Below are 19,244 nucleotides of genomic sequence, written 5' to 3'. Positions count from 1 at the left end.
CTGCGCCCTAAACCACTGGAGAAATGACACTGCTTAGCCGGTATTGCACCACCTGACATCTGCTGGGAAGTAGCAACCAATAGTGAAAGGACCAAGGCAGTGACATCTCCAACTCATCCCCTGTTTGGATATCAGCCAGCACGTCAACGACTTAAATCAAGAAATACTTTTCTAAGATCTACAGAGACACTCGCTGGAACACCCCAGCAAGCGAGAGTCCAAAAGTGGCAGGCCCAAACCCAGCACCTCAATCCATGGGTGAATGTTGCTACTAAGAGGTTGCAACGTACTTTATCTAAGTTGTTGTAAGGATCAATGTTGTTTGTGCTATAACTTTAAGTTGCTGTAAGGTTCAAGGCTGTTTGTGCTACAGCTGTTTCAGTTAATTGAAGAGTTAATTGAGAGTGTTATTTTCATGTGTATAAAGATAGCTACTGTGTGTTTAGTTCTTTGCCATTGTGCATTTATGCTATTGTGCATCTATGCCTCTGTGCCGTTCTGCTTTGTGTAAGCCAGGGACTATGCTGCAGATGTCCTGTGAAGACACAGCCATGAGAAGAGGACAAGGATTCCTGCTTATCTTAGCTGAGTAGTGATATCTCTCAGAAGATATTGTTTCATGTTACTTTTGTGGAAACATGCTGCAAAATAAAATCCTACTATTTCGTTTTGTATGCTGCCAATACTACAATATTTTTCTTTTCTACTTTAAGCCGAAGTCTCGTGTGTTTTTCTTTTATGAGCCAAGTCATCACACACAAAGTTACCTGGGCTAGAGTCAATCTGCATACTACTCATGTTAACGCATGACAGTGATACCAGATGAGAGACTCCCCGCTGGGCACACAGAAGACTGGGCGACTTGGAAGGTGCTGAACAGACTGCGCTCTGGCACCACGAGATGCAGAGCCAATCTTCAGAAATGGGGCTACAAAGTGGAATCCTCGACATGCGAGTGCGGAGAAGAGCAAACCACTGACCACCTGCTGCAATGCAACCTGAGCCCTGCCACATGCACCATGGAGGATCTTCTTGCAGCAACACCAGAAGCACTCCAAGTGGCCAGATACTGGTCAAAGGACATTAACCAACTACCAAGTTTGCAAAATCTCTGTGTTTTTTTCTTTTTCTTTTTAATCTCTGTGTTTGTTTTGTTCTGTTAGAATTGTAACACAATGGTATGGTTGCTGATGACACCAGGCCCGTAGCCAGGATTTCATTTCTGGAGGGGGGGGGGGGCTGAATTTTTTTCAGGGGGGGCGTTTGGGGGGGCTGAGTTTCGGGGGCGGGGGGCTGAGTCTGAGTGAAAGAGGGTGTAGCCTAGCAAACCTTTAGTATCATTACCCCAATACCCCCATGCATATGGGATATATTGAGTATGGTGATCAGATCATGATATGAATAAACATAACAGTTTAAATAATGCACCAATAAGGCCTTTTCGCAAACCACCATGAGAATTTCGGGGGGGGGGGGGGGGCTGAAGCCCCTCAAGCCCCCCCCCCCCCCCGGCTACATGCCTGAGCCATTGGTTGAGGTTCTGGGTTTGAGCCTGCCACTTTTGGACTCTCGCTTGCTGAGGTGTTCCAGTGAGTGTCTCTGTAGATCTCAGAAAACTATTTCTAAATTTAAGTTGTTGACGTGCTGGCTGATACCCAAACAGAGGATGAGCTGGAGATGTCTCTGCCTTGGTCCTTTCACTATTGGCTGCTACTTCCCGGCGGATGTCAAGTGGTGCAATACCGGCTAAGCAGTGTAATTTCTCCAGTGGTGTAGGGCGCAGGCACCCCGTGATAATGCGGCATGTCTCATTAAGAGCCACATCCACTGTTTTAGTGTCACCACTGGGCATGCATACTCAGCAGCAGAGTAGCATAGCGCAAGGGCAGATGTCTTCACTGTGTCTGGTTGTGATCCCCAGGTTGTGCCAGTCCCCTATTTGATACATTGAGAATGAGGAGGAAGGGACATTCCAGCTCCAGGGCACAAACTATAGCCTGTCCCCTGCACCCGCCTCCAATAGTTTGAGGACTCTCTGCTTTAAAAGTTGGAAGACCCCTGCTCTAATCTATCTGACCATCCATCCATCTTGAGTCAAAGGAGCAGCCCAACTCTTCCCAACTTCCTTGGGGAAATGCCCCCGCTTTCCTGTGAGTTTTGTGCGTCTGTGCCTGGCTTTGGGAGCTTCGTGGCTGCGGATGCTCCAAGCGGAGGGAGGCGACGGTCCCTTCTGCGCCCTGGACGCCTGTCACCGCCTCCCCCTTGGAAAGCGGTGGCTCTTGCGCCCTTTGGCTTGGCCTTCTTCCCCTCCCTTCCCTCTCTCCTTCGGCAGGGGAGGAGGAAAGGCGGGGAGAGCCAGAGAGGAGGCTGAGCCCGACCTCCCCGCTCTCTCGGGGGGCGGGCTGCGGGGGGGGGGGGGAGTGTTGCTGTTGTTAAACCACTTTCTTACCGTAAGAGGGAGTTGGGACCCAGCGCTTTCCAGTTAAACACACGACCAAACTTGGCTCACGGCAATAAAAGGCAGCTCGGCGCGCTCTTGCCTCCTCTGTGGCATCTCTTCCTTTGACCACCTTGGATACTGCTTTTTTGGAAACTATCCTAATTGAATATCAACCAAGTCCTCATGTGGCCCATCCAGCTGTTTCCACTTGGGCTCGTTTTCCTTCACTCCCTCATCACCATCCCTTTCGCAGGTTAGTGCATCGCGTTGGGTTTGGGGATGGGTTGTTGTTCTTCTTCTTATGGCTCTTGGGGATGGTATTCTGCCCCTGGGAAGGAGCCAGGTAACGTGGGGATGCGCCTGCGTGTTTGGAAAGGATGCAAGGAAAGGGTTCAGCATTTCAATGTGATGGTCTTGTTGGTGTTGGTTATTCATCGACGGTGGCTTTTCTTTTGAACGCGTGGAAAATGCCCAGCGATGAAAGGGTGAAGTTTGGAGCAGGTTGTAAACGACTTCTTCCCCCTCCCCTCACCGCCCATTGGAGTCCTCTTGGACAACAAGTTAAACATGAGCCAACAATGTGATGTGGTGGCAAAAAAAGCCAATGGGATTTTGGCCTACATCAATAGGAGCATAGTGTCTAGATCTAGGGAAGTCATGCTACCCCTCTATTCTGTTTTGGTTAGACGCTCATTTTAGTCGCTCTCCTCTGGACACATTCCAGCTTGTCAATATCTCTCTTGAATTGTGGTGCTCAGAATTGGACACAATATTCCAGATGTGGTCTAACCAAAACAGAATAGAGGGGTAGCATGACTTCCCTAGATCTAGACACTATGCTCCTATTGATGCAGGCCAAAATCCTATTGGGTTTTTTTTTGCCGCCACATCACATTGTTGGCTCATGTTTAACTTGTTGTCCACAAGGACTCCACGATCTTTTTCACACGTACTGCTCTCAAGCCAGGCATTGTCCCCCATTCTGTATCTTTGCGTTTTGTTTTTCCTGCCAAAGTGGAGTATCTTGCATCTGTCACTGTTGAACTTCATTTTGTTAGTTTTGGCCCATCTCTCCAATCTTCTTTCTTGGCTCAAGATATCAGTGACTGCCAAATCAGTGACTCTATCCAAGCAAGAAAGGGGGGGGGGGCTGGGTGGGTTGGCAGAGCAAAAAACAAAAACATTCGAAATAATAATAATAAAAATAATAAACTTTCAGGGACAATAGGGAAAACAACCAGGGACATCTAATTACCTCTCAACAAAAGATTGCCCCAGGCACTGCCAGGCCATCAAAAGCTAATCAAGGTGGTCAGTTGAAACATTCACACCTAGCTCCAACAGACAAGAGTTCTTTGCCCCACTCTGGTCATTCCACAGATATATAAACCCATTTTCCTAGTTCCAACAGACCTCACTATCTCTGAGGATGCTTGCCATAGATGCAGGTGAAACATCAGGAGAGAATGCCTCTAGAACAGCGTTTCTCAATCTGGGGGTCGGGACCCCTGGAGGGGTTGCGAGGGGGTTGTCAGAGGGGTCAGCAAAGACCATCAGAAAACACAGTATTTTCTGTTGGTCTTGGGGGTTCTGTGTGGGAAATTTAGCCCAATTCTATCATTAGTTGGGTTCAGAATGTTCTTTGATTGTAGGTGAACTATAAACCCCAGCAACAACCACTTCTAAATGTGAAGGTCTATTTCCCCCAAAATCCACCAATGTTCACATTTGGGCATATTGAGTATCCGTGCCAAGTTTGGTCCAGATCCATCATTGTTTGAGTCCACAGTGCTCTCTGTATGTAGGTGAACTACAATTCCAAAACTCAAGGTCAATTCCCACCAATGTCCTTCCAGTCTTTTCTGTTGGTCATGGGAATTCTGTGTGCTAAGATTGGTTCAATTCCATCATTGGTGGTATTCAGAATGCTCTTTGATTGTAGGTGGACTACAGGCCCATAGGATTTTGATTCGGGGGGGGGGGGGGCTGAGTCTGAGTGAAAGAGGGTCTACTCTAGCAAACCTTTTGTATCGTTACCCCAATACCCCCATGCATATGGGATATATTGAGTATGGTGATCAGATCATGATATGAATAAACATAACAGTTTAAATAATGCACCAGTAAGGCCTTTTCGCGAACCACCATAAAAAATTTTTTGGGGGGGGGGCTGAAGCCCCTCAAGCCCCCCCCCCCCCCCCGGCTACATGCCTGCTTGAAAGGGAAATTCACTCCTGAATATCATGGGAAAAGGGGGTCTCCACTGAAAATTGGCTTCAAGCTACAAGAAGGGAGATTCCATCTGAACATTAGGAAGAACTTCCTGACTGTGAGAGCTGTTCAGCAGTGGAACTCTCTGCCCCTGAGCGTGGTGGAGGCTCCTTCTTTGGAAGCTTTTAAGCAGAGAGTGGATGACCATCTGTCGGAGGTGCTTTGAATGCAATTTTCCTGCTTCTTGGCAGGGGTTTGGACTGGATGGCCCATGAGGTCTCTTCCAACTCTATGATTCTATGATTCTAATGGTCACTGGGTTTGCATAAATCACAACAGGGGAGTGGGGGGTGAAGAGTGTGTTTTCCATTTTCTCCCAGAGCCAAGAGACCTATAAAGGCAGTATCCGTCCTAACTGGGTATTCTGGCAGTTTGGAAAAAGGAGGCAGGCGAGAGAACTTGTTCCTCGGTACAAGAGGAAACATCTGTCAGCTCTTTTGCAGTCGGAGGGATGCCATGGAAAGCGTGGCCGCCAGATGACAAGGAGCATCCTAACCTCACCAGACCTACCTTCCAGCTTTGGAGCAAGCGAGCACGTCCTCGCCTGGTCCTGGTCCTGTAAACTGCCTATTTCTGGAGCTGGTTAATGAACATTTCATCTCTGAGCCAATCAAAAGTCCAGAGGCTGTGGCAGGGAGGGAGAAAGAACAAGAAAAGAATCCGCAATTGGGAAATTGCTGGGCTGACTTTTTCTTTTCTTTTTTGTAACAAAAAAAAAAGTGCTGGGTCCCTTCTCAGAGACCAATGAAGGATTCAGTTTCTGTTCCCTATTTGTTTATTTGTGGGCTTGTGTTTGTCTTTTCCAAAGCATGTTTCCTTCTCTAATTTAGAGTTAGTTCAGGGAGAAAATGAGCAAAATGTGCGAGGGCGAGATTGCCTGTGGATGGCAGGTGGAGCAAGATGGATATATAAATAACCCAGTTGTGACTTTGGCAAGGGCACAAAGGCAAAATCCAGGTGGATGTGTATGATAGGGTGGTGGGAACAGTGCTGATTTTCTGCAAGAAGTTATTTGTACAGCTGTGCACAGTAGATAGTTCTGTAGTTCGTCTGGTACCAAGTTCCATTTCCATTTTTTTAAATGACTGTCCATACAATCATGGTATGATTTTCTGTTGTGGATGTATTGAATTCCTTTCTATCTTCATTCCACACTTTTGACTCTTGCATAAAACTTTCTATTCCTGTTGCTACTCAGATTGAACACTGTTTTTAAGGATATGATCCCCCTCACCTTGTCATTGCATGTTTTTTCTTACAAAAAGTATTAGTTTAATTGTCATTTTGAAAAAGTTTCAGATGTAGATTGGTGCAAATTTTAGCAACTAAATTGGTACTCACTCACCTGGTTAGTACAAGGGAGAGAGCTTTCTCCTCTGTGGCTCCCTGACTCTGGAACTCACTACCTGGAGACATCTCCAGCTCATCCCCTGTTTGGGTATCAGCCAGCACGTCAACGACTTAAATCTAGACATAGTTTTCTAAGATCTACAGAGACACTCGCTGGAACACCTCAGCAAGCGAGAGTCCAAAAGTGGCAGGCTCAAACCCAGAACCTCAACCAATGGCTGATACCAAATGAGAAACTCCCTCCTGGGCACACAGAAGACTGGGCAACTTGGAAGGCGCTGAACAGACTGCGCTCTGGCACCATGAGATGCAGAGCCAACCTTCAGAAATGGGGCTACAAAGTGGAATCCTTGACATGTGAGTGTGGAGAAGAGCAAACCACTGACCACCTGCTGCAATGCACCCTGAGCCCTGCCACATGCACAATGGAGGACCTTCTTGCAGCAACACCGGAGGCACTCCAAGTGGCCAGATACTGGTCAAAGGACATTTAACCAACTACCAAACTCACAAGTTTTGTATTTTTCTGTTTGCTTGCTTTGTTCTGTTAGAAATGTAATATAATGGACTGGTTGCTCTGACACGACAAATAAACAAATATAAATACTACCTGGAGAGATTAGGAAAGCCTCTACCCTAGAAACCTTTAAAAAGAACCTTAAAACCTGGCTCTTCTGCTGCAGATTTGATGAATAGATTTACATCTTCACACTAGTGTTCAGCCGCAACTTTTTTTGTCATTGTGGGAAAGCTTGGTTCCTCGACCTCCACTATAATGAGCTCTCCTCCACAAATAATCTGTTTCTGTTTTATCTCACCTGAGTTTTTAATCTGCTTTTAATCAGCCTTTCTTTTATCCATTACATGTAGCTTGCCCATTGTCATTGTGATTGTGCTTATTGTAATTTTATATTGCTATGTTTTCATTTGTTTTATGTAATTATGTTGTTATTGTTTATTATTTGCGTTTTTATTTATTTATTTACAGCATTTATATTCCGCCCTTCTCACCCCGCAGCGGACTCAGGGCGGATTACAGTGTACACATATATGGCAAACATTCAATGCCAATTTTGACATACAACATATACAGACATACACAGAGGCTATTTAACTTTTTCTGGCCGCCAGGGGAGCTGTCGCTTTCATCGTCCATCTGCGACACTGATGAAGTACTTCCACATTCCCCGCATGCTTTTTTGCTGGAGTGCTTTGCTGGCGTCTTTTTTATGGCCTCATAAATTAGTTAATTATCCTCCCCATACTTTAAGGTGGTACCTAATTTTCCTACTTGACAACTGTCTTTCGGGTTGCAAAGGTTGACAACAGGCTACACAATTGGTTGGAAACCCACTCCAACCTGGGCTGGCGTTGAACTCATGGCCTTTTGGTCAGAGTGATCATTTTATGTAATTGTTGTTTGTAAGCCGCTCCGAGTCCCCATCGGGGAGATGGTTGGCAGGGTACAAATAAAGTGTATTATTATTATTATTATTATTGATTAATAATAATAATAATACCTTATTTCTAACCCGCTCTCTCTCCTTGAAGGGATTCAGGATGCCTTCCAAAGCAAAAGGCAAACATTCAATGCCACATACAGTCATAAAAACACATTGCTCTAAAAATAATAACATGTTAATAATAATGATTATATTAAGTTTAATATAAAACACATTAATAATTAATGACTTAGATGAAGGGTTAGAAGACAGGATCATCAAGTTTGCAGACGACACCAAATTGGGAGGGATAGCCAATGCTCCAGAGGACAGGAGCAGGATTCAAAACGATCTTGACAGATTAGAGAGATGGGCCAAAACTAACAAAATGAAGTTCAACAGTGACAAATGCAAGATACTCCACTTTGGCAGGAAAAACGAAATGCAAAGATACAGAATGGGGGGTGCCTGGCTCGAGAGCAGTACGTGTGAAAAAGATCTTGGAGTCCTCGTGGACAACAAGTTAAACATGAGCCAACAATGTGATGTGGCGGCAAAAAAAGCCAATAGGATTTTGGCCTGCATCAATAGGAGCATAGTGTCTAGATCTAGGGAAGTAATGCTACCCCTCTATTCTGTTTTGGTTAGACCACATCTGGAATATTGTGTCCAGTTCTGGGCACCACAGTTCAAGAGAGATATTGACAAGCTGGAATGTGTCCAGAGGAGAGCGACTAAAATGATAAAAGGTCTGGAGAACAAGCCCTATGAGGAGCGGCTTAAGGAGCTGGGCATGTTTAGCCTGAAGAAGAGAAGGCTGAGAGGGGATATAATAGCCATGTATAAATATGTGAGAGGAGGCCACAGGGAGGAGGGAGGAAGCCTGTTTTCTGCTTCCCTGGAGACTAGGACGCAGAACAATGGCTTCAAACTACAAGAGAGGAGATTCCATCTGAACATGAGGAAGAACTTCCTGACTGTGAGAGCCGTTCAGCAGTGGAACTCTCTGCCCCGGAGTGTGGTGGAGGCTCCTTCTCTGGAAGCTTTTAAACAGAGGCTGGATGGCCATCTGTCAGGGGTGATTTGAATGCAATATTCCTGCTTCTTGGCAGGGGGTTGGACTGGATGGCCCATGAGGTCTCTTCCAACTCTTTGATTCTATGATTCTATGATGTTATTATTATTATTATTATTATTATTATTAATAATAACATCAAAACATCCAGGTGTTCCCTGGGCAATGTCCTTGCAGACAGCTAGTTCTCTCACACCAGAAGTGACTTGCAGTTTCTCAAGTCGCTCCTGACATGAAAAAAAAACCCAACATGGATAAAAATAGACCCTATGGAGAAGATGGGCAATGCCAAAATCGGAATAAAAGAGCTTTATTATTTCTCATCTCCAGATTACACTGCTGAGAGTGGATTGGCCCAATCATAGAAAATGTTGTACTTTGGAAGCTGGATTTTGTTTATTGCAGCCAAGAATAAGATCTTTGCTGGACAAATAAAATAGAAATGAGCACCTGAGTTTTGTTGTTGCATCACCTTGAGAGAACAGGAAGAGAATGTACATAACTGGAAAATAAAAGCATACTGATTTTTCCCACTTGCACATTAGACAAGAATATCTGGATCTTATATATGCAGATTTCATATTTTTAAAAACCTCAGCTAGTCTCATTTTGATGTCTATTGCTAAGGTCTCTTTCCCTTGAAATTTGCCCTAATTAAAAACACTTCCCTATTGTAATAATGCTCGCCTAATCTGGTGAACTGTAACAACACTTTAGCGGTAAAATCAGTTGGTCAGCTTTCTCTCCTAATAGCTCAGGGTGGATTAACACGATATCCTTATCTTAACCCTGCAAGTTAGATTAAGTTGAGAGAATAATTGAGTCAAGGCCACCCAGTGGGCTAAAGAGCTGAACAGGAGTATGCATGTGAATCTGTTGCAGACATTGTTGGTGTTCAAATAATATTAGATGACTACCAGGAGTATATGGGCTATTTGCATGGAATATGATGATGTTTTTGTTCTTAGAGTCACTTCAAATAGTTGCAAGCAAGGATCAGGACAGAAGGCAAAGGGCAAATTTACAGGAGATGCAGTATGACCCTCTTATCCATGGATTCAATTACCTACACTCTGAAAATATCCTCTCTTGGAAGTGTTTGTGGGGCTATCTAGGTGCAATTCTATGGTATACTTCATGCACAAGATAAGTCAAAATCTAGTGTTTGCTATTATCCACAGTTTCTGTGCCGTCGCGCCTGGGGGCTATAATTCTTAATGAAGGAGGGATGGACATGGCATCTTTCCCCAGGGGATTGCTTCTTGCCCTCCTATAGGAAACTGGAACTCTCAAAAATCCAAAACACTGTAAATAACTCAAAATAAGTTTTATTGATCACAACGAGTTATTTCTTTAAAGCAACGAGCTGGAAACTTCAGAAGGGTGAAGGAAAATATATGTTACAGTCTCAGTTAGCCCTGGGTCCAAGGTGTTTGAAGCTGAGTAGCTTTTCCAAGTTTCCTCTTTCCTCAATGGCTGTGAATGCCGGAGCAAACCACAACCCCAGTTCAGATGGCCTATGTTTGAAGACTCAGGATCTTCCTCTGGTGCCAAAAGAACCGGTTTGAAGACACTTGAGACTTCCAACGTTGTTCAGGTTGGTGTGAATATGAAGCACAAATCTCAAGGGTAAAAAACCTCAGAACTGATGCTGAGAGGTAATTAAATCAGGGTTTTTTAGAGTCAAGTCTCTTACTCACGTCCATCTGGTAGAAACTCTGATGGCAGAATGAAAAGAAAGGAAGCACTCCTCTCCTGCAGGAAGAGGTGGAGCCAAACAGTACTGATTGACAGCTATAAGTAACCAATCCATCCAACTATACATAAGCAGGGTAAAAAGGCAGGATTAAGCATGATACAACAGTTTAAATCTTGCAACTAACAGTTCTACACATAGGTGGCACCCCTCGTGCCGTTACAGTTTCAGATATTCAAAGAAGTCTGAGTGGGGTCTTGAAATTATCCCCATGGATATATTTTTTTTGGGGGGGGGGAGGGTATGGATATATACTTCAAGATATATACACCTATACTGAAATCAGTGACTCAGTAGTACTGTAGAAAAAGGATAGACAGGACTACACTCCAATTAGTTTAAACCAACTTACTTTACCAGGGTTTCCAAAAATAATATAGTGAATTATGTTTATTGCATTTGTAAGAGTTATCTATGGGTGATTCTTTGTAAATTATAGTTTCCAAGATTCTCCAGGGAGAAAAACAATTGCCCTCAGTTTGTAGTGATCATGCCCAACCACTATCTGTGGGTTATTTTAGTGAGAACATAGAAATATCCAAAGAGGTTTGAAATATAGGCTAGGCAAAGTGCTCTTCTTTAATACAACATGAGCAGTAGCCAACAATTCAGATCTTGTGTTGTCACAAATTCCCTAGAGCAGGGGTCCTCAAACTATTTAAACAGAGGGCCAGGTCACAGTCTCTCAAGCTGTTGGAGGGCCGGATTATAATTTGAAGAAAAAAAATGAATTCCTATGCACACTGCACATATCTTATTTGTAGTGCAAAAAACACGCAAAAACTATGCAATAATTAAAATGAAGAATAATCTTAACAAATATAAACTTATTAGTATTTCAATGGGAAGTGTGGGTCTGCTTTTGGCTGATGAGATGTTGTTGTTGTTGTTGTTGTTGTATTTCAATGGGAAGTGTGGGTCTGCTTTTGACTGATGAGATGTTGTTGTTGTTGTTGTTGTTGTTGTTGTGTGCTTTCAAGTAGTTTCAGACTTTTGTTGACCCTGAGCGAGGGCCGGGTAAATGACCTTGGAGAGCCGTATCTGACCCCTGGGCCTTAGTTTGGGAACCCCTGCCCTAGAGCATTAAAAAATCTAGTGAATTAATTAAACACCTTAGTAACAAATAACAATGTGGAACATCCTTTGTGTGTGTAAGAGAGAGTCCAAGAGGTTATGGAGGAGGAAAATTTGAACATCATTCATGAATATCATGGAGCTTGGTGGTGGTATATTAGGACTAATCTCCCAGCGACCACCATGTTCCAACATCCACTGAAAGAGTACATTAAAAATGAATTAGATGGACTCTCTATCAAGGGTTGTTGTTCTGCATTGGCATACATTTCATTAGCCCACCCTGATCAACTTTATGAAGTTTAATATGGTCGTTTTGCAGCGTTCCTTTTGGAATACAGTGTTATTTGTTGTGCAGTGCCAATAACTGCTTGTGTCCTTCCATCCCCCTTGGAAAGCAAATACCATTTAATTCACTTTGAGATGGGTTTTCCTATTTAATGCTATTTCTGCAAACAGCACAGCATGGGGAAAACAGAGCTAAAGGGCTCAAGATTAGGTTGTTGCGTAAAAACTGGAAAATCATGGACTGAAATCAAAGAAAGGAAAGCCTCTTAGTGGACTAAGCTTATCTCACTCTGCAGCAGCCCAAAGCTGGGGCAGAAACATGCATTCTCTGTTACAGTATAAAGCATCTCTGATTCTTGTGGATTGACATGTGTGAGGCCAAATTCAAATAGTATTGTGTATTTTGGGAGCAAAGAGTATAAAACAACACACACATACACACATACTACTCTTCAGATATAACATTAAAAATTAGTGTTAGAGGAATGAACTTCACTTACTCTGAACTGTCTAATTCACATTTTTCTCTTAATCAGAAACTTACTCAGTATTTAATTGATTGCAGTTTCCTGTGTTACTTAACATCAGGCACGCTATGAAATTTAAACTTAAGTTTAGTTCATCAAAACAAGCAAGTCTTAAATCAAAATGTATGAAGTGGCCATATTTTTTTTACTAACTATAGTTAGTGAATGAACGCAGCATTGTGTCAAGCTTGGAAATTGACAGATTTTGCAAGGTAGGAAATAATGTATTTTATGCCATTCAAAAACACACTACATTTTACAACAAACAAAATGGTAAGAACAATTAAGTGTTTGTACTCCAGGGTACAAGTTGTGCTGTCTCTGTCCTTATCAGAATAGAATCAGCATGCTTCATACAGCCAGAAAGTTCCTTGTATAAATCTCACTTCATAGTATTAGACATTAGTAAAGATTTTTTTAAAAAAAGATAGAACTCTCTCTCTCTCTCATACACACACACACACGCACACATGCACACATACACACACACACACACACACACACTGACCTATGCTGACCCTAAAGTAACACTTTCATTGGGTTTTATGGGGCTAAGAGTATGTGATTCACCCAAGGACACCCAGCAGGTTTCCATGGCTGATTAGGGATTTGAACCCTGGTCTTCAGGGTTGTGGTCCAAAGCTCAAACCAATAAACAGGCACTCTTTTTCAGATATCATATCTACCACCAAAGATCCTTAGTGCAAGAATGCCTTGTATTGGTCATTTTGGGAGACTAGAATGATCGAATCATAGAGTTGGAAGAGGCCTCGTGGGCCATCCAGTCCAACCCCTGCCAAGAAGCGGGAAAATCGCATTCAAAGCACTCCCAACAGATGTCCATCCAGCCTCTGTTAGAAGGAGTCTCCACCACACTTCAGGGAAGAGAGTTCCACTGCTGAACAGCTCTCACAGTCAGGAAGTTCTTCCTAATGTTCAGGTGGAATCTACTTTCCTGTAGTTAGAAGGCATTGCTTCGCTTTCTAATCTACAGGGCAGCAGAAAGCAAGCTTGCTTCCTCCTCCCTATGACTTCCTCTCACATATTTATTCATTACTATCATGTCTCCTGTCAGTCTTCTCTTCTGCAGGCTAAACATGCCCAGGTCTTTAAGCCAGTCCTCATAGGGCTTGTTCTTCAGACCCTTGATCATTTTAGTCACCCTTCTCTGGACACATTCCAGCTTGTCAACATCTCTTTTCAATTGTGGTGCCCAGAATTGGACACAATATTCCAGATGTGGTCTAACCTCAAGCATTGCCGTCATGGACACGGCTAACAACATTGTGGTGGTGGTAATGCTTATAGTATGTACAAGGCGGCCAGTTCAAGCTAGCCTTGGGAATGCAGGACTGACAGGGCTAGAATATAAGCAGAATTTAGATGGGGAAACTCCTTGGGAACAACTCATCTAGATTCAGACATGACAGACATCCTTCTGGTCAGATGGTGAAACTGGGAGGCGCCTGCTCGGACCCCTGGCCTTTGACCGCAAGATTCCATTCTGTCTCCCATGCTTTTTAACATCTACATGAAACCGCTGGGAGAGGTCATCCGGAGTTTTGGAGTTGGGTGCCATCTCTACGTAGATGACACACAATTTATTATTTATTTATTTATTACTTGCACTTATTTACCGCCACTCTCAGCCCAGGGGGCGACTCGTGGCGGTGAACAACAACATAGAAAAGACAATTTACAGTAATCAGAACAATACATAACATGCTACTACTACTTGACATATACTTATACTAAAAATCCGCTTCGTCATATCATGGGTCATAGTCAGTCTCATAGTCGTGGTCCATTCCGGTCATCATTGCCAAGATATAGCACTCAGTTAAAGGCCAACTCGAAGAGCCATGTTTTCAGGCTCTTACGAAAGGCCATAAGGGAGGGCGCCTGTCTAACTTCAGCAGGGAGGGCGTTCCACAGCCGGGGGGCCACCACCGAGAAGGCCCGCTCTCTCGTCCCCGCCAGGCGTGCCTGTGAGGCAGACGGGATCGAGAGAAGGGCCTCCCCGGATGATCTCAAGGTCCTCGTGGGCTCGTAGGCCGAGATGCGGTCTGCAAGGTATTTTGGGCCGGAACCGTTTAGGGCTTTGTAGGATAGTACCAGCACCTTAAATTGGGCCCGGTAGCAAATCGGCAGCCAGTGGAGCTGGGACAGCAGGGGCGTTGTGTGCTCCCTACGCCCTGCTCCTGTTAACAACATGGCTGCCGCGCGCTGGACTAGCTGGAGCTTCTGGGCCGTTTTCAAGGGCAGCCCCACGTAGAGAGCGTTGCAGTAGTCGAGGCGGGATGTGACCAAAGCGTGTACCACCGTGGCCAAGTCAGACTTCCCAAGATACGGGCGCAACTGGCGCACGAGCCTGAGCTGTGCAAATGCTCCCCTGGTCACCGCTGAAACCTGGGGATCCAGGCTCAGCGACGAGTCCAGGGTCACACCCAAGCTGCGAACCTGAGCCTTCAAGGGGAGTGCGACCCCGTCCAGCACAGGCTGTAACCCTATACCCTGTTCGGCCTTGCGACTGACCAGGTGTACCTCTGTCTTGTCTGGATTTAATTTCAGTTTGTTCGCCCTCATCCAGACCATTACAGCGGCCAGGCACCGGTTCAGGACTTCGACGGCCTCCTTAGTAGCAGGTGGGAAGGAGTGACAGAGTTGGACATCATCTGCGTACAGATGACACCGCACCCCGAAACTCCGGATGATCTCACCCAGCGGCTTCCTGTAGATGTTAAACAGCATGGGGGACAGGATGGAGCCCTGAGGAACCCCACAGGTCAAAGGCTGTGGTGTTGAACAGGAGTCCCCCAATAACACCTTCTGGGTACGGCCCTCCAGAAATGACCGGAGCCACTGCAAAGCAGTGCCCCCGAGACCCATCTCTGCAAGGCGCCCCAGAAGAATACCGTGGTCGACGGTATCGAAGGCCGCTGAGAGGTCCAGGAGCACCAACAGGGACACACTCCCCCTGTCTAGCTCCCGGCGCAGATCATCGACTAAGGCGACCAAGACCGTCTCGGTACCATGTCCCGGTCTGAAACCAGACTGTGCCGGATCCAGATAATCCGTGTCTCTCAAGAATACCTGGAGTTGTGAGGCCACCACGCTTTCCATGACTTTGCCCAAGTAGGGAAGATTGGAAACAGGCCGAAAGTTTTCGAATTTGGTGGGGTCCAGTGATGGCTTCTTCAACAGCGGCTTTATAATAGCCTGTTTTAGGCTCGCTGGAATCTTGCCTTCCCGAAGGGAGGCATTCACCACCACCGTTACCCACTCGGCCAATCCCCCTCTGGCCTCCTTCAGAAGCCAGGATGGGCAGGGGTCTAGGATGGACGTGGTGGGCCTCATTCCTCCAAGTATCTTGTCCACATCCTCGGGCTTCACAAACTGAAAAGAATCCAACAAAATAGGACAAGCAGGTGCTTGTGTCACATCCACAGAGACTGCACTTAATGTGGCGTCCAGCTCAGAGCGGATCAAAGCGACTTTGTCTGCAAAGAACCGAGCAAATGCTTCACAGCGCGTGACCGAATTGTCAGGGCTCCCACCTGAGGTAGGGGGAGTTAAAAGACCTCTGACAATCCGAAACAGCTCCGCCGGACGGTTCTTTGCAGACGCAATAGTAGCCGCAAAGAAAGTTTTCTTTGCGGCTTTTATTGCCGCGGCATATGCCCTTAGAAAGGACACAAACCGTGTTCGATTTGGCTCGCTTGGGTCCGAGCGCCACACGCTCTCTAGTACCCTCTTCCTTCGCTTCATCGCTGCCAGCTCCTCAGTGAACCAAGGGGCTGGTTTAGCTCGGTTACTCGAGAGGGGACGTTCCGGAGCGATCCTGTCAATTGCCCTGGTCATCTCCCCATTCCAGAGAGCGACCAAGGCCTCGACATGGTCACCTACCGAGGTGGCGGGAAAATCCCCAAGAGCCGTCAGGAATCCATTCGGATCCATAAGCCTCCTGGGGCGGACCTTCTTAATGGGTCCTCCACCTCTGCAGAGGTTAGGGGGCGCAGTGAGCCTAAATCTGATCAAGAAGTGGTCGGTCCATGGCAACGGAGAGATAGACAGCTCCTCCACACCGCCACCCTGCTCCCATCCCTGGCAGAAGACCAAGTCCAATGTGTGTCCAGCACAGTGGGTGGGGCCAGTTATCCGTTGGGACAGCCCCATGGTTGCCATGGCGGACATGAAGTCCTGAGCCGCTCCTGTGAGGGTTGCCTCGGCATGGATGTTGAAGTCCCCCAGCACAAGGAGCTGTTGGCTCGAGACCACCCCCGCTAGCTCAGGTAGGGAGACTGTAGTGCAGCGAGGTGGACGGTACACTAGCAGAATCCCTATTCTGTCCCGGTCACCCACCCTCAGGTGGACGCATTCAAAATTTGTGGTCTGCGGGATGGGGCTCCTGGTCAGATGGATGGAATCTCTATAGACCACTGCGACCCCGCCTCCCCGTCCTCCGGCTCTTGGTTGGTGTTGCACAACTCTACTACTCTTTTCCACCTAACTCCAAGGAAGCCTCTCGGGTGCTGGACGAGTGTCTGGCCACTGTGGCTATCTGGATGAGGAGGAACAAGCTGAAGATTAATCCCGACAAGACAGAGGTCCTCCTGGTCGATAGTAAACCGGATCGGGGTATAGGGTGGCAACCTGTGTTGGACGGGGTTGCACTCCCCCTGAAATCACAGGTCTGCAGTTTGGGTGTCCTCCTGAACTCATCACTTATGCTTGAGGCTCAGGCGTCGGCGGTGGCGGTGGCTGGGAGGGCCTTTGCACAATTAAGACTCGTGTGCCAGCTGCGACCGTACCTTGTGAAGGCGGATCTGGCCAGGGTGGTCCTTGCCTTAGTCACCTCTACATTGGACTACTATAATGCACTCTACGTGGGGCTGCCCTTGAAAATGGCTCGGAAATTCCAGATGGTCCAACGGGCGGCAGCCAGGTTGCTAACTTGTGCTCCTTACAGGGAGAGGTCAACGCTCTTGGGATGCTGGGATCTGTAGTCCAGAAGAGAGTGTGGACAAGCTATTGTGTGTGTGTGTGTGTTTTGCTGAGGAGTCATTTTTGCACATGTGCGGTAGCATCTTTTTGCTTTTTTGGCTTTTCAAGTCCCTTCTGCTGCGTTTTTCAGTGTTTTTATGAGTGAGGGTCACTCATTGGCTTTATAGGTGTATTGTGTCTAAATTTGGTGTCAGTTCGTCCAGTGGTTTTTGAGTTACGTTAATCCCACAAACTAACATTACATTTTTATTTATATAGATCTTGTTGCAGGGTTTCTTTTGGCCTGATACTTCCTTGTTACTGGCCATACTCCAGTGTCCTGTCTAGTTCTAGGGTTTGAAGATATTGGCTTGGCATAGACAGGCACCCTGACTTTCCACTCCCATTGTCCAATTTGGAAGTAGAAGGTTAGAGAGCATGACTTGCCTAAACTATCCAAGCAATTCATTCTTAACATGAAAAGCAACCTATGAACTTCTAGATTTCCAGTTAATTTTCACTTATTCTTGTCATGGCAATTACGGTGTCGTTGTTGCTGTCAGGCAGGTAGCATTCCTGCCATGTGCCAGTATGTTTTTGTTAGGTAATCTCTTTTGTTTTCTGATGCATACCAAGAAAGCCTGAGAATGCCATTCAAAGCCCTGAGTCTAAGAGGGGTTGTGTGCTGAATCATTCTCTTTCCTCACTGTTCCTTTAATTTAATATGAATTTCTGTGGGCTGTTTGAATAACCTTGCTCAAAGAAACCATTACAGTGAGCTAACATTTTTATGAAGTCCTGTGGGTTATTCATAATGTTTGCAGTGGAAAACAATCATAGATATATTCAGCCTGCAGCTATGGTTGCATTTTCAACCTGTCATCATCATTCATTCTTTCCATGTGTGGGACCCTCTGTACATTACCCTATTGGCCTTCTGGAGCCAGTCTTCCCAGACCAAACTACTGTGCCAGGAATGAAAAGACGGAAAACTTTAGAAACATACGGAGATAAGGAGGGGGTGGATAGAAGTGATACCACAGCAAAATGGGACCACGAGGATTCTCAAATCATAGAATCATAGAATCAAAGAGTTGGAAGAGACCCCATGGGCCATCCAGTCCAACCCCCTGCCAAGAAACAGGAATATTGCATTCAAATCACCCCTGACAGATGGCCATCCAGGCTCTGTTTAAAAGCTTCCAAAGAAGGAGCCTCCACCACACTCGGGGACAGAGAGTTCAACTGCTGAATGGCTCTCACAGTCAGGAAGTTCTTCCTCATAGAATCAAAGAGTTGGAAGAGACCTCATGGGCCATCCAGTCCAACCCCCTGCCAAGAAGCAGGAATATTGCATTCAAATCACCCCTGACAGATGGCCATCCAGCCTCTGTTTAAAAGCTTCCAAAGAAGGAGCCTCCACCACACTCCGGGGCAGAGAGTTCCACTGCTGAACGGCTCTCACAGTCAGGAAGTTCTTCCTCATGTTCAGATGGAATCTCCTCTCTTGTAGTTTGAAGCCATTGTTTCGCGTCCTAGTCTCCAGGGAAGCAGAAAACAAGCTTGCTCCCTCCTCCCTGTGGCTTCCTCTCACATATTTATACATGGCTATCATATCCCCTCTCAGCCTTCTCTTCTTCAGGCTAAATATGCCCAGCTCCTTTAGCCGCTCCTCATAGGGCTTGTTCTCCAGACCTTTTATTATTTTAGTCGCTCTCCTCTGGACACATTCCAGCTTGTCAATATCTCTCTTGAATTGTGGTGCTGAAGTAGTTTTGTTGAAGGCTTTCATGGCTGGAATCACTGGGTTGTTGTAGGTTTTTTGGCTGTATGGCTTTGTTCCAGAAGCATTCTCTCCTGATGTTTCACCACCATCTGTTGCAAGCATCCTCACATAGATGCCAGCATAGATGAAAGCAAAATGTCAGGAGAGAATGCTTCTGGAACATGGCTATACAGTCTGAAAAACTTACAGCAGCCCAGTGATTCCGGCCATGAAAGCCTTCAGCAGTACAATTTTATTATCCTTAGGAGTTGC

The 19,244-nt window shown here is 45.8% G+C and overlaps 1 protein-coding gene across 5 annotated transcripts in view; it reads left to right on the top strand.

The window, feature by feature from the left end:
* Nucleotides 1–2,420: 2,420 nt before the first annotated feature.
* HGF (hepatocyte growth factor) overlaps nt 2,421–19,244 on the top strand; it is a 106,063-nt gene continuing 89,239 nt past the window's right edge. For all 5 annotated transcript variants that reach the window (XR_010910021.1, XM_060778300.2, XM_060778298.2 and 2 more), the window contains exon 1: nt 2,421–2,693. Coding sequence is in view for 4 of the 5 variants with exons in the window: in XM_060778300.2 (XP_060634283.2) it covers nt 2,624–2,693 (70 nt within the window). In the remaining variant the exon portion in view is untranslated. The remainder of the gene's footprint in view (nt 2,694–19,244) is intronic.

The sequence above is a fragment of the Anolis sagrei genome, chromosome 5 (assembly GCF_037176765.1).
Source record: "Anolis sagrei isolate rAnoSag1 chromosome 5, rAnoSag1.mat, whole genome shotgun sequence".
Classification (NCBI taxonomy): domain Eukaryota; kingdom Metazoa; phylum Chordata; class Lepidosauria; order Squamata; family Dactyloidae; genus Anolis; species Anolis sagrei.
Note: the sequence above shows the minus strand (reverse complement) of the source record. Positions and strands in the feature narration are given on the sequence as shown.